General features: G+C 36.9%; 3 protein-coding genes across 3 annotated transcripts in view; all 3 read left to right on the top strand.

Annotated features, from left to right (window-relative positions):
* The first annotated feature begins 26 nt into the window (after positions 1–26).
* Positions 27–10,563, top strand: LOC110067596 (acyl-protein thioesterase 1-like). Its single transcript, XM_020774941.2, has 10 exons — positions 27–220; positions 1,890–1,921; positions 2,725–2,790; positions 5,580–5,627; positions 6,443–6,513; positions 7,046–7,105; positions 7,758–7,873; positions 8,692–8,734; positions 9,314–9,435; positions 9,838–10,563. Exons 1-10 carry the CDS (start codon positions 95–97, stop codon positions 9,880–9,882), a joined length of 729 nt encoding a protein of 242 aa, XP_020630600.2. The 5' UTR covers positions 27–94; the 3' UTR covers positions 9,883–10,563.
* A 119-nt stretch (positions 10,564–10,682) lies between these two features.
* LOC110067646 (uncharacterized) overlaps positions 10,683–15,411 on the top strand; it is a 12,417-nt gene continuing 7,688 nt past the window's right edge. The window contains exon 1 of the mRNA XM_020774998.2: positions 10,683–15,149. The gene's annotated coding sequence lies outside the window, so the exon portion shown is untranslated. The remainder of the gene's footprint in view (positions 15,150–15,411) is intronic.
* Positions 15,181–15,411, top strand: part of LOC149097614 (uncharacterized) — a 2,378-nt gene continuing 2,147 nt past the window's right edge. The window contains exon 1 of the mRNA XM_089279034.1: positions 15,181–15,411. This exon is cut by the window's right edge and continues 403 nt beyond it. The gene's annotated coding sequence lies outside the window, so the exon portion shown is untranslated.

A 15,411-nucleotide genomic window follows, 5' to 3' on the forward strand; every position in this document is an offset into this window, starting at 1 on the left:
TTGTTTGTGTCATTGTGCGCAGGTATCGTCAAACGTGATTCACACCGGCGCAGCCGTGTTTTCGTTCTGTTCGTGGCGGTTTTCTTCAACGTGAATGTTTACATGCAAATTTAGCATTTTTTCCTTCTTCGTTCTTGTGTACGGCTTCCTCTTGTTATCTGGTGTTGGAGGCAATGAGATGTCGGTTGTTGTCAAAGCTACAGCTAAACATACGGCGTCGGTGAGTGATATAAAGTCAAATGTGTCTCTACAAGCCTGATGTGCAAAATTAATGCCTACTTGTAGGGATGCTTATGAAAACTGTTTAGGAGCTCATTATAAGATCTTATGAACATTTTTACGGTTTTGCTTAATTTTTCTACCAGCATGTTATGGCTTTTATAAGCGTTGAAAGTCGTCAAATTATATCGGCCGGAATTGAAAGTGTGATTTTATATCCCAAGTGATGAAAAATTTACTAGCTCACGCAAGAACATCGAGGCAACGTCGCTTTTTAATAAGGTCTGTTGGTTTAAAAAACTTCTGCCGGAGCTACAAATCCTCAAATTTGAAAATCTATGCGATAAAATAATATTTTAATTCAAGTGTAAAAGCCAGGCATAGCCAAATGGAAAAAATCAACTACACTTTCCATGTACAAATGTATGTTGACCAAAAACAATTTATCGCCCCTCCTTCGCCAGCTGTGTATATCCAATATCTTGCTTTGACTTCAGGATGATTCAGATTGCTTTTGAATAGGTGTGAACAAGTTTTATAATCAATTATACGAGCACTGGCATAACTTAAATGAATTTATCAGGTCAAAATAGAGAAAAGACAATGAATATAATTATTTTCAAAATGTTGGCAGGTTCCTCCAGAAAATTAAAATTGAGACAAAATGAAACAGCTGTGCTGAAGATTTATAAGCTTCTGTGATGAATGTGAATTGTCAACTAATTATATCAGTTCACATAATTTTAGGCTTTATATGAATATTTTATCATAAAGGTAGACCTGACCATAAAGCTTTTTTCACTTAATTAAGTTGATTTACATTGTACTTAATGTTTTTATGTTGGTACAGTAAGCATGATGTATGGGTTTCCGAGGGCCTCCTAACTGTCAATCCCTGAGGTCTTTTGCATTTTCTCCATTGTTTCCCTTTTTTGATTGTTTCTGAAACGGTTTCATGAATCAAAGGTCCTTTAAATAATTGAAATATCTTTTGTTCCCTGAAAATTAGTCCAAAACTCTTCTCTCGCTCTCTTGAAATAGATGATCGTGTTCGCTTGTTCCCTTATTTTAGGTAGCCAGGCATCTACCTCTGTTATTATGTAACTTTGTAAAATATTTCTGTTAGACCAAGGAGAAATAAAGCTTGTTGTTGTCCCCAAAACTATTGGGAGGCCTTCACTTGCAATCTATAATGCGGGGTGAGAATGAAAAATGCAAAGGCACCATGAAAAAAACTCTGGAGATTTTAGCAGAGGTATTCCTCTGGCAGAAATTTCCTTTACCATTTGCTTATTACTCCAGTTGCCTTCTCTTATCAATATGTAACAACTGGAAACTCAAATCACTAATGGTAAGTGTCGTGTCTTCTGCTTCCGGCAGATATTAAGCATCCATGTACTCCTTGTCTTCCAAATGCAGGGCTGTGCTCTAGTTACTAGAAGCACCCGTGTGCCACAGGCGACTAGCTTTTGTCTTTGGGTGACTAGAAAAACTGACTTCTTCAGGATTTCTTTGTTAAGAACCTTTGGGCTCCTCCTAATTTTTCTTAGACTACAGCCTTGAATTGGGAAAATAATAAAATCTGAACAGACAGAGAACCTATTTATGTAAATTTTTAAAGAGCAAGATACTCATTTGGGCTCTGTTTATTTATTTTTTTCTTATTCTAGTTGATATTTCTTCATGGTCTTGGAGACACAGGGTAAGAAATTTCATGATTTTCTCCATGCACTCTGTGTTTGACAAACAGGAACAACATTTATGTGCTTGCTAAGACAATTTTCAACATGGCTGAGATGGAGGTTTCTGAAGTCTCCATTCTGTTGTGGATGATTTGCATCTCATGAAACATAGCAAACTGTAGTTTAACGTTAAGTAATTAAAGAAAGATGGCCACATTTTTGTAATTTGGAAAACATGTTTACATTCCTAGTAGCTGTCATAACTCCATGGATCTGAATAAGAGTAAACACAATAAACTTTATGTATACTGTACTTTGCACCTGAAACAAGTGCCAGGCACTGGGCAAATAGAGCAATTTCGATATATTACAATTCAGCCTAACACAATAGACCTCAGCATGAGGCTCTGGGAAATAAACCCCCCAAACTCTGTAGTTATTCCTCAGAGCCTCATACTGGTCTATTGTTTTAGGCTGAATTTTAATATATCGAAATTGGTATACTGACCATTTGTAAGGATGATTTTGCCCGCCTGGTTTGACCATCTAGAGGAAGTTTTTCTTACTATTATTTAGAAGTTCAGTTCATTTTGACAAATACTTCTACCCACCTGTGAAAACCAGTTGCCCGCCTGTTGAAAACATGAATGAAACCCCTGTTGAAAAAGTTCATAAGCTAGTGATGGATACCATTCAAAACATGTTTTCCCCACGAAAAATGTCTTCTTTCTTTAACATGAAATTTAGCCATCACTTTGGATGAGCAACTTTGAAAGGATAGGTTTAAATATATATTTTGGAACTACGTTCATTTCCCTGTTAGACATGGCTGGAGTGCAAGTTTTGAGGAGATCAAAATGCCCCATGTGAAATCCATTTGCCCTAATGCGTAAGTAGAAAATAATCATGTTCAATGTACATGTATTTTCTTTGACCTCTCTTTAATCAAATCACATCACTTTCACAGTCACTTCTACTTTTAAAAGCGTATAAACATTTTGATCAGAGGGTTTTCTGATGGTGTTAATTAAAACTTTTTCTGCCTTTCACCCATAGCCTTTTCCTTCCCTTTGTTAAAACTGTTATTGCACTAAAAGTCTTTGTCACTTTCTTGATCTGTGTGTGTGGAGCAGAGTCTGTGCTTTCATTCAGCCACTGTGATTGGTTTGCCATGTCATCTTATGAATTGGCAGAGAATAAATAACTTGATCACAAAAGTTCAATGAAGATTCCTCTTTTTGCAAACTTTTTTCCATCTAGCTATTTTATAATAACAGGAGACCGCTCTTTCTATGCGTTTATTGAACTTGTAAACCCATATAAAGAGCAGTCTATTGCTTAAGGACATTCACGCTAATTGTTTCTGGGCATCCTTACTGCGCACGCAAATTCTCATGCCATGTCATGCATCAAGTGCGTGCTAAGTAATAAAATAAGCAGTGACAGGGCAGATAGCCATTGCTATAGCTTTGCCTGGATTTAACTATCCTTGACATTGGTTGACCCCTATTTTCCTTTTGATGGATCATTTTCTCTACTGATTTGCTATGTTTAGCGAAAAAATGAAGAAATTCCATCAATTAGAAGTTTGAATTTTTGCAAAATGCACCATCGAATTACATTCTTTTTAGCTCTTCATTTATCTGTGTGGCAGTTTCAAATGCCTCTTGAAGGGTTAAGTTTGTGAAAATGTTGGAATTATTAACGCAACAGATTTACTTATGCAAAATATTACTAGGATAGTTTGCCTCCATTGTTTCTTCTTTGATATTTTAAGCTAAAAACCCTGGAAACCATGCTAATTTGCGTGCCAATTTTTCAAAATCAGACTAGTCCGTGACCCCCAATTTATTTTCATTTCTGAAACAAGTAATTCCTTATCTGTACGCATTAGAAGTTTGAAGAAATTCTATCAAGTAGAACATTTTCACGTGAATGTCCTTAAATAGTCCACTGGTTTGGGGCGAGGAAGTTGTGTTGTAGGAATTAAGGTGAAGACCTAATTGTATGTACGTGGGATTATTGTATGACAACTGAAATTGTACTGTAAATGAACATGTCAATGGAAAAGGCATTTAAGAGTCTCTTTATATCTTTTACATGTATGTGAGTAGAGATGATTGAATCTGAGCAATTTATTCCTAAAACAGACCAGTTGAAGTTAGTTATGGTACTTGTACCTTAAAGTGATGTTACTGTAATTAAAAAAAAATCATCCATGATACTGTAGTTGCTACATTACATGCAGTGTTAAGGTTTTTCCCTAGTCAGTTACATATAATATTCATAATGGTAATTGAACTGAGTGGAGTGCAATTTGGTCTGAAATCATACGCGTGATTTCAAAATCGAACGAGCGCGCAGCGCGAGTTCGATTTGAAATCACAAGTATGATTTCAGATCAAAATTGCACGACATGAAGTTCAATTGCCACTTTATAAGATCCATTTTGAAATCGCACAATTTTATCGCCTTAATTTTTAGACTTTTGGTGTATTGTTCCAGTAGCCGGTTTGTTAAAAAAAAAGCGGAACCGGAAACGCCTTTACGTCTTATTTAGTATGCAAAATGATGTCATGTGATGAAAACTCATCTGAGCATGACAAAGAAACAAGCGGTTTTGAAGTCAGAACGAAAATAGTCTGCTTCAGGTATAAAAGTTCAATTCTCGTCGGTTGAATCAATGATGGAAGGTCTTTCTTTCTTCTGTGGTTGAGGCTGAGACTTTTCATTGTCTTTGGAGAAGGAATTTGAAGGTGCATCCTGCGTAATTCTGCGATGGATTTCTTTTGAGTTGTGAAACTCCCTCGAGTGCACGATGCCCAGTGGATGGTACATTTTTTTTCTTTCATACCGTTTAATGGCATGATTTTAAGGGAGTCCAGGTCGTTATCATCTCCGTTTCTTTTTGTGACCTCGACGAAGGACTCAATACTCAGGACCTTGTCAAGTTCTTGCAGCGCCATTTGTTTCAAGATATTTCCAAGATGGCGGGACTAACACCAGCTTCGTAAGACGTTCATTCATTCACTGTTTTGTGGAGCGGGGCGTATTTTGACTATGTTTATTCACAGCGACAGAGTTGAGCTCTTTTGTTGCTTCGTTTGAAACTACCAGAAACCTGGAAACATCTACCTTCTTGAGATGGCCCTGAATTTGTTGTTGTGTGGTTTTCGTTTGTTTATGTTTTACTGGACTCAGTATCATACGGATTTTGAGCAGATGTTGAAGAAAAATCGCCAAAATATTCGTCAAAATGGACACTGAAAGTTGGAAACTTCCATTAAAGTTGGTGTTCAGCCTGAAGGAGCTGATAATCGTCATTTAGAAACTGTAATTCATTACATTCGTCAAGTTTTTTGGAAAAAAAAACACAATAACAACAGAGTTTTGGCAATACTAGTTGTTAAATTCTCCACACAATGGCTTTTTGCCTTTCATTTTCCTGAAATTTTATTGTTTACTTTAAACTAATATTGAATTCTGATTTGTTGTTTTGTTTTACTGTCCCATTCTCAATGGCTGAGAAAAAGATGCGATTTAGAGCAAAAAATAGTGCGATTCGTGAATAAATCGCACCATCGAGAGCCAATCAGATTGCAAGGATAGCCAGTGATTTCAAAATGGATTTAATAAATGCAGTAACATGTTTGACTAATTCTTTTCAATATTTTCTAGACCTGTCAGTCCTGTGACATTAAATGGTGGTTTCAGAATGCCGTCATGGTAAGTCAATATGTACATGGATGTACATGTAGACTGGCCTTAACTCAAGCTTTTTTAGCCTTTTGGCTCCAGTGGCTGTTAACAGCCTATACAGTAATTTCTTTATATTGCTAATTACCATGTTTGAGGTGTAACAATTTGTTGTCAACTACAGTTTCCTTCCAGCTTTTTGTCCAGTTAACCCATAGACATTATATATGCATCTTGCTGGAGAGAGGCACTACCAATAGTTAGATGTTTTTTTTTTTAAAACAGTTTTAATTCATAATTCAGTGATGCTTGTCTCTAAGCTTTAGTTACATGTATTTTTTCCATTGGCAGTGTATTCTGATCAGTGAAAAAGCTCAATAATGAGGTCACACATACATGCACATGTAATTTACTTCTGCACAAGTGTAGCTTGATGTTTGAATCAATAGTAGGCTAAATTCAGGTGGTGCATTCAATTTGTTGTGCTACCCAACTTTGGCCTGATGTTGATTCAAACCATGAGCTAGAGTTGTACTGGCATCAAACTTAATTGATCAATAATTTAGTTCAACATGACAATAGTACTACTATATCGTGACATTTGAACTGGGCCTTACAAACAGATAAAGTTCTGTATTTGTAAAAAGAGGACACGTAATCTGGTTTGACACTAAACATTTTAGTTAATGAAGGACATTCCCAAAATCAGAGGTTTATTTTATTGATACTTTATCAACACCACTGAGTGATCAGTTGACAAAGAATGTATCTATATACAATCATGTAATCTTCAGATTGGGCTTTTTTTTAAACAGTGACCTTGTTTATTTATTATCTTGTTTCAGGTTTGATATAAAATCCCTTACATTCCAAGGGGAACAAGATGAAACAGGAATCAAGGATGCTGCTGCAAACAGTGAGTGTCCAATGCAATGTGCATGTGGAATTTAGTTGAGGCACATTTCACTTTTTTGTACACGTAAACCATCCATACACGTTACTAACAGTATAAATTGTCAATTTTGTCATGCATCTGACCACTGAAATGTCACGCAACTGACCACTGAAATGCACTGGCCCATTAGGCAACTGGATTTCAATTTTTTTTCCTGCCCTGCATAGAAATGCATTTTGCCTTATCAGTGAAAATCCACTGTAAATGATAAAAATGTTATAATTTCTTGCCCAAGAATACAACACAAACAAATCCAGGTACAGTGTAACTAAGGCTTAATCTGAGACAACTCTATCTGGGCCCATGGAACTACTGGTAATCAAATTCAAGAATTCACAATAGACAACGTTGAATTTATACTAAAGGTACTGTACATTTTTTTTCAACCAGGCAAAAAGAGAAGTAAATACACAATGTATTGAATGACTGATACAGAAAGTTCTGTATCTTTTTTCGTTTACAGTATTATTTTGTTTTCACTATTCCTTTTCAGTACGATCAATAATTGAAGATGAGATTAAAACTGGGATACCATCAGATCAAATTGTTTTAGGTATCTAACATACAGGAGTGTCTATGTTGTAGGTCAAAACGAAATTCAAGTCAAAATGATTTTAACCTAGTTTGATTCCCAATTTCCTTTGTCTTCTAACTCTAATAATTAGGGTTAGAGGACAAAGGAATTTCATTTTAACCTGAATTTTATTTTGACCTACAACATATATGTTACCCTGGAGTTTTAGTAAGGCTCAGTTCATTTTAAAACACCATACTATTACATACCAGTAACATGTTGTTGGACTTGTGTTCCACAAGGAATGAAGGAGATATAACATGCCCATTTGCGTGGAACTTTGAAAAAGAGCACATGGGAAAGTCATTTGTTAAATGTTCTTCTCAAACTCACTAATGATTTGTCGAGTTTACAGTGTAAACAGAGGAAATCATAACCATGGATAGTGTTTGGATATCTGGCCTACATGTAAATAAGCATAGATTTTTACGATTTTAGAATGTGGTTTCAATTGAAAAGATACATCAATCACTTCAGACAGTGTTTGATCACATCACCAGAACACCTTGGAGTTCGTCAAAAACACTGTGCTACGCTCTTCTTGGTATTTGAAAATATCGTCAAACACAGTCTTTGTGGGAAATATTATTAATGGCATCACTGTTAACACATTGCCCTCTGGCCTCACTAGGTGGTTTTTCACAAGGAGGTGCTCTTGCATTATATACTGCTCTGACCATGGAGAAACCTCTAGCTGGAATCTTAGCACTGAGTTCATGGTTGCCTCTTCACAAGTCTTTTCCAGAGGTAAGGTGCTAAACTTCATTTCAACCATTTTTCTTTGTGTGAGTGTTTTACTGAATGATGCAAAAACGAAAAGGAGAAAAGAGAACCCCTGCAGTAAACAGGGTTGCCAAAGTTCAAGAAATAGTCAGGGTAAAAAATCTTCAAGGTCAGGGAAAAGTCAGGGAATTTTATTTTGAGTCAGGAAAAATTGACATTGTAAATAATTTAACATGGCTGTTTTAATTACAATTGAAGACTGGAGGAAACATTCAGGGCACGCCGATCGTAGCGATATTTTTTCTTAATGAAGAGCGAAAACTTGTTGCAAACTTATCAGTCTTAATAAACGTGTGGAAAGGACGGCTCTAAGTTGATGCCAGAAGCTGCTATTAGATCTGACATTTTGTGTATATTTGTTCAGGGAAATTTGATTTTAATCAGGGAAAAGTCAGGGAAAAGTGATGTTTGTGGCAACCTTGTACAGTAAAAGTGCTACTCAGTAGAATATTGCACACCAAGGTTTCATCCAGACTCTGATTGTATTTTATATCTAGGGTACCACATGAAAGTACAGTACATTAACAGTCCAGTAACTTCCATTGAATGACACAAGCAAGAGTGTCATCCACAAACCTGAAAACTTCTGCCAATGAATTTCAGTGCAACATACTAAATCACTAAAGGACTGCAAAAGACCTGGGAAGACCAAACACATTCTAATTAAAATTCATTGTCCAAGACCAGTCAGTCATTTGCTTAAACTGCATTATTATCACACTCTTATAAAGTAACTTCTAGGTTCAAACTTGCTGAAATGGGTGATCATTACTTAATTTCAGGCCATCAAAGGAAACAAAGACACGAAAATACTACAGTGTCATGGTGAGTCAAACGAATATTATGCGAGTGTTTCCACAGCTTTTTTGAGTTCTCCCAAACTTTCATGAGTGTTTCCTTAACTCTCAAGAAACATGATGAAAATGTTTTCCATCCTTTTCAGAAAACAGCCCAAAGAAAATAATGAACAACATGATTATGACAACCTCTCTGCGTTTTTATTGAGTTTTAGTATAAATCTACTAGCGTTCTATCACAATGCTGCTCTCGATTGGCTATGCTACTCACTATCTATTCTGTTGTAGATAGTGAGTAGTGTAGCAGCATTTGCAAGGGGCCACTTCTTTGCATTTTCGAAGTGTCTTTGAAGACAATTAAAATTAAATTTTTGAACGACTAGTAGATTTGTACTAAAACAATAATGTTAGATTATTCACTCACAATTTCTATGTGTGATAGTTGACTCGGGCTTCGCCCTCGTCAACTATGATGTGACAGAAATCTCAAGCTCATAATCTAACTGTTTAATAGAAATACAACTTTAACCAATCAGCACCCATGGTATTTTCTTTGGGCTACATGTATTTTCTAATAGTAACTATGTGATGATTTTGTAATTTGCAGGGGATATTGATCCAGTTGTAAATTTTACGCTTGGGCAGATGACAGCCGATGTTTTATCATCATTTTGTTCAAATCTCGAGTTTAAAACATATCAAGGATTAGGTCACTCATCCAGTCCACTGGTAAGTTCAGCCTGAGAGCTGGCTTGCTAGGTTGAGTTTTGTACAGATGGCAAGGCCAGAAGATACAATCATGTGTGATATTCTCCCACAGGGCCCCCTACATCAGATCAGAAAACGAAGACAAATTTTGCCTTTATCAGCTACGTGTTTAATTACCAAAGAAATTCGTCCAATTAATGACATGTGTTTTGTGGTCCAACTTTTGACTACATTCTTGAGTCGTACTTGTAGAATAATCCAGTATGTAATTCACATGCGGAAATGGCACCCAAAATATTCTGTTTCTCTCTCTGCCCCCATCACCCTCCCTCCATCTTGCCTCTTGCCTCTTGCCACAAAACAGCTCACAGCAAAAAGCGAGTTGTGGAAAATGAGTGACTGATTTTTTTGCTCAAATTTCAGGAGATGAACGATGTGAAGGAGTGGCTAAAGAAAGTATTGCCATAAACAGCTTAACTTAGTGAAGCTTCTTTTTTATGACTGTTTTATGGTAAAATGCCCCTTCTATTAGGTTCAATAGTCTTTTGTCAAATTGAACACCACTGGTCCATGGAGATCAAATAAGTTTTTCTTGAAAATGGTCCCCCTTGGACATTCCCATGCTCTTGAAAAGTACAATTAAGCATCTGTTCTCCTTGGTCCTTGGTAATGTACCCCTGTTCCCTGAAAATACCCCCCCCCCCCTTCCACCACCACCACCACTACCAAGAAAAAAAAAAACAATATAACTAAATAAATAAAGCACCATATACCCATGTTCCCTGAAAATAGTCACCCACATCCCCATTTTGAAGTGTATGTGGTGATCCTGGTGTTAGATTTTGCTCCTAAAAGAATGCTCTAAAAACCTGTTCCCAAAACCCAAGATTCTACCTTTCTTAATATTACTATTTGTAGCACTATTATGAATATTATTTCTAAATTGTTTGGTGATATAGGGCTTAAGCACAATTGTGCTGCCACCAGTGTTGGTCCTGAGTTGTTAAAAAAATGCAATTATTACCACTGACTGAATTGAAATCATAAACCTATAACTTACCAGAAGTTTTGTGTAGTAGCATACATGTTATCACATAAGATTCTGGATTTACAATAAATAATGTAGCAGGTATCATACAATGGAAACAAGGGAGAAGTTTGTCTGTGTTTGGTAGTACTGCATGATTGTGTGGTGCAGCTTTAGGCTTTTCTTGAGTCTATAGGCTTGTAATGCTGGCACCTAATCTTTAACTGGTGTACCATTAACTGATTATTACACCCACCTGAATGGGATGTTAGTTTATTATCAATCAAGCAAGCAAGCACTCACTGACTCACTGACTCACTGACTCACTGACTCACTGACTCACTGACTCACTGACTCACTGACTCACTGACTCACTCACTCAACCAATCAATCAATCATTGAGCAATCAATTAATTACTCATGAAATCACTTATACAATTGATCAATCAGTCAATCAATCAATTGTTCGCTAAATCACTCAAAAAATCAATCAATCAATCAATCACAGAAACAATCAATCAATCAATCACTCACTCAGAAAATCATTTAATCAATCAATCACTGAAACAGTCAATCACTCACACAGTCAATCAATCAATCACTCAAACAATCCATCTCTCAAACAGTCAATCAATCACTCAAACAGTCAATCGATCACTCAAACAATCAATCAATCAATCACTCAAACAGTCAATCAATCACTGAAACAATCAATCACTCAAACAGTCAATCACTCAATCACTCAATCCATCTCAAACAGTCAATCAATCACTCAAACAATCAATCAATCAATCACTCAAACAGTCAATTAATCACTCAAACAATCAATCAATCAGTCAAACAATCAGTCAATCACTCAAACAATCAATCAATCTAACAGTCAATCAATCACTCAAACAATCAATCAATCACTGAGGCAATCAATCAATCGCTCAAAGAGTCAATCGATCAATCAATCACTGAAACAATCATTCAAACAATCAATCAATGAAACAATCGCTCAAACAGTCAATCAATCAATCAATCACTGAAACAATCACTCAAACAGTCAATCAGTCACTCAAACAATCAATCACTCAAACAATCAATCAAGCGATCATACAATCATTCAATCACAATCAATCAATCACTCAAACAATCAATCAATCGATCACTCAAACAATCACTTTCAATCAATCAATCATACAATGAATCAATTACTGAAACAATCATACAATCAATCATACAATCAGTCAGTCAAAATATCAGTCCATAAATCAATCACTGAATCAATCAGTCACTCAAACAAGCAATCTATAAATCTCAATCATTCATGCCGATCACTCAGGCAATCAATAGGTCAATTAATCAATTGTTGAAAGAAGAGTGGTATAAGAGGAGCTCACTTGAATTGTTTTATGTGTTGCAGTTAATGATTTACTAGGAATAAATTGTAAACCAATTGAAAACTAGAAGATAACGATTTACACGTGTAGTTGAAGTCACACTTTAACTGAGATCAAAAATGAACTAAATGTAACGTGCATACAGATGTGCGTATCAATAAGTTATCTGGCTGACATCTACAGTATGCTCTGTGCTACACAACCTACCCTGGTTCCTTTCCATTTCTCCGTTAAATGTGCATGAGATTTTGAAATGGTACTAGTCAATTGTCAAATACAAACCCTCCGTTTGGGTTTAATTTTACGTTTAATTACATGAACAATTGAATAATTATGAACAACCTATCGTTGTGTGAGTACTTACAGCTGCCTGAAGAATCAGTTTGTCTCTGAGCCGTTTGAAAGAAATATATAAAAGTCAGTTCAACCAAACCTTAAAGGGGCTACGTCACGGTTTGCGCATATTGAAAAGTGTAGCCTCAATTTTTTAAATTCGTAGTTTGTAATCCGTGTTAATCTTCTGCATCCTTGGCTTGTTCCTTTATGGTTTATTATTATCTCTTTGGTGTTTTTATATCTTATTTAACTGTTAATAAGGGTAGGGAAATCTGTTATTTAGATGTTACTTGAACGGGAACTGAATAAATGAAACTTGCTTTTGGTTAACATTTCGTCAATTCTGGAAATGCTAGATGCTCTCCCTACCATTTAAAGGTAATTTTTTATGTGGCCAAAATAACTCAAAATACCGTGACTGAGCTCCTTTAAAAACTTGCAGCTAGTTTCAAGCGTGAGAAAGTCGGGGAACGTATGAAACTGATGTCAGGTACAGGATGATCCCTTAACTCTGACTTTACCTAATTCGGGGGGTTCTATTCAAAGTTCTGTACGAGGAAGCTCCGCCCCGAGGTCCAACCTCTTACCCTTTTGAATACCTTATACCAGAAAAGGTACCCCTTTCGTATATCTTTTATTGAAAAAAAGGTACCCATTTTCACGTACCTACTTGAAAACCCTACATCCCTTTTCTAGACCTTTGGAATGAAGTTAATGAACAGTAGAGAACATCTAGCATTTCCAGAATTGAAGAAATGTTAACCGATAGACAGGTTTCATTTATTCAGTTCCCGTTCAAGTAATATCTAAATAACAGATTTCCCTACCCTTTCATATACCTCAACTTGTGAAATCCCCCGAGCGGAGCCTCCCGGTAGCGTATAGGCCGTTACAGAGAGTACCCCCCAGGACCTAAACTGTGAAGTAATGGCTTCATTCACGCTGCTCTTTCGAATCAGTCAGCACACGTATGAAAGCAATTTTTATTTTGCAAATATTCGTATCAAAATATATATTAGAAAATTTGTCTCTAAATTAAAATATCATTTGAAATTAAAATTGAGAAATGAGGAACGAGAACTTACAAAACAACAGCTATTTATATTACCAGTTTGGAGAAGTTGATTTTTAACCCGGAATGAGGATAAAGAGAACTCACCCTGAAAACGAGGTTGAGACGTACTGCTTTCGACAATCCTTTGAAACATCTCTTCTGGCTTAGCCTGCAGAACAGGTAGTTAAGCGGGGTCCTTCTTAACTACCAATTGGCCATGAATTTGTTGCTAAGGAAGGTTTCTAACCATCGTATTTTGAAAACCAGACCTTCTAAGGATAAGCTTTTTTGCACAGGTTTGTTCCATTGAAGAATCCCTCAAGAGTATATTTGACCAGTCACGTGACCACAATAGAAAAAAACCTCTAAAACTTAAGAGGCATCTAATTCCCAAACTTTAAACCATTGTCAATAGATTAAGAACGTCCACGTGCTTAATGCTACGTATGGTTTTTATGAAACTCGCATTATCATAAAAGTTATGAAGTAATAAACACCCGTATCAACAGACTTTCTACAGTAGCTTTCCTTTTTTACGTGTGATCATAAAGAAGGCTAAGTTATTTCTGATTCATAAGAAAAATCGGAACTCTTCCTCTTTTCTTCCAAGTTTTAGGAATTTAAAATCGTAACGCGCGGTTTGGGACTGGCACTAGTTACGTACGCGAAATCATATTTTTTCAAAGCAAACTTTCCCTTATAAAATTCACCATTTACAGCACTGCAAAACGCCTTAAAATAGCCTTCCTCCAAATATCGCCCTCAGCAATCCCTTAGCAACTGCTCGACATCTGTACCGTAACCTTCTGAAAGTAACCACCCCCGGAAAGTAACGTCAAAAAATTGTGGTCGCTAATAAATCCCGAAAGTAGCAACCCGCCCCCCACCACCACCACCACCACCCTACTGCCCGAGGTTCAGTTCAATACTAAGGCTCAGTAGTATATTTTTTCTCAATCAATAGTCAGGTGAATGTTACTCTACGTAGCTTGATTTGAACCACTGTACAATAGGGGAAGGTATCGTTTGTGAAGCGAAGCGTTGTGAAATGTCCATTCGCCTTCGTCAGTTCATGTTGCGCCTTGTTAAAACGAAGCCCGTGGAATTTTCATCAAAAGGAACGAACTAACAGGAACTGTTCTTTAAATTAACACTGAAAACTCTGTATCATTTTCATCAGGAGTGTCTTAAAAGGAACGTTGCTTCAAATTGAAATTGAAATCTCCACCAACGCACTGAGATATTGTCAAAGTAGACTAACATAGCAGTGCTTTATGAAGTAGAAACGATTTACGGTATCTGAGTAGTTTTCCTGCCGACCACTGACAACGCGGTTTACGCGTGCAGATCCCACCCATAGCTACCCGTGCGGCAGCAGCATAGACTTGAGGTGGCTCCCTATAGTTTTATGATTGCACGCGCGCATAGGACGAAAGCTCAAGTAATCTGCGCGTGCTGAAAGGAAAACTTAGAAATCCTTCGTTTATTGTTGGGAAGGCTCATCGATGCATCAGAGTGACTTTTGGTCCTGTTAATTTTCGATGAATCGCTAAACAATCGCGTAACATTCGATGTTGAGCTTCAATTGGGATTAACTTCTGAATCCCATGAACGAGAATAAAGGGCGCATATCTGGTTGACTGAATCGTGTGCCTGCTCGGGCAAAGGGCCTTACAAGTTGTGATCATCTCTTGGCTTTCGCTATCAGTCCTGAAATTACTCACTAGCAGGAAGACTTTTCATTCGCAGGACCACTCGTTTTCAAAACCGAAAGCTCTTAGAATGGGTAAACACCTGGATTTCAATATCTACTTACAGCTACTTACGGCCTTCAGGCAAATTTATGAAAGAAATTCGAGTAAAATCGACTTAAACTTGAAAAGAATGCATAGAGCGGCTCTAGACTGAAACAGAAAGCATAAATTGATCTAAGGTAAGTACGTTCACGCGAAAATTGAATTGATTCCGCAAGAGATGTAGTCTCCTTCGCAGCCGTTATTAGGGTCGTCACGCAACGCTCCTCCCCACTAACGGCTGCTCACGAGAGAGACACATTCCTTTCCCTTTGTTTTTGAATGCACGTGATTGTTATCGGCTACGCCTATCAAATTCCTCGTTATATTTGCTGGGCGCTTGCTGTGCGCGCGAAAACAAAACATGACAGATGCATACGTGCGAAACAACGATCTTGACCC

Source organism: Orbicella faveolata, unplaced genomic scaffold, assembly GCF_042242905.1.
Source record: "Orbicella faveolata isolate gen_17 unplaced genomic scaffold, um_ofav_v1 contig_47, whole genome shotgun sequence".
NCBI classification, from domain to species: domain Eukaryota; kingdom Metazoa; phylum Cnidaria; class Anthozoa; order Scleractinia; family Merulinidae; genus Orbicella; species Orbicella faveolata.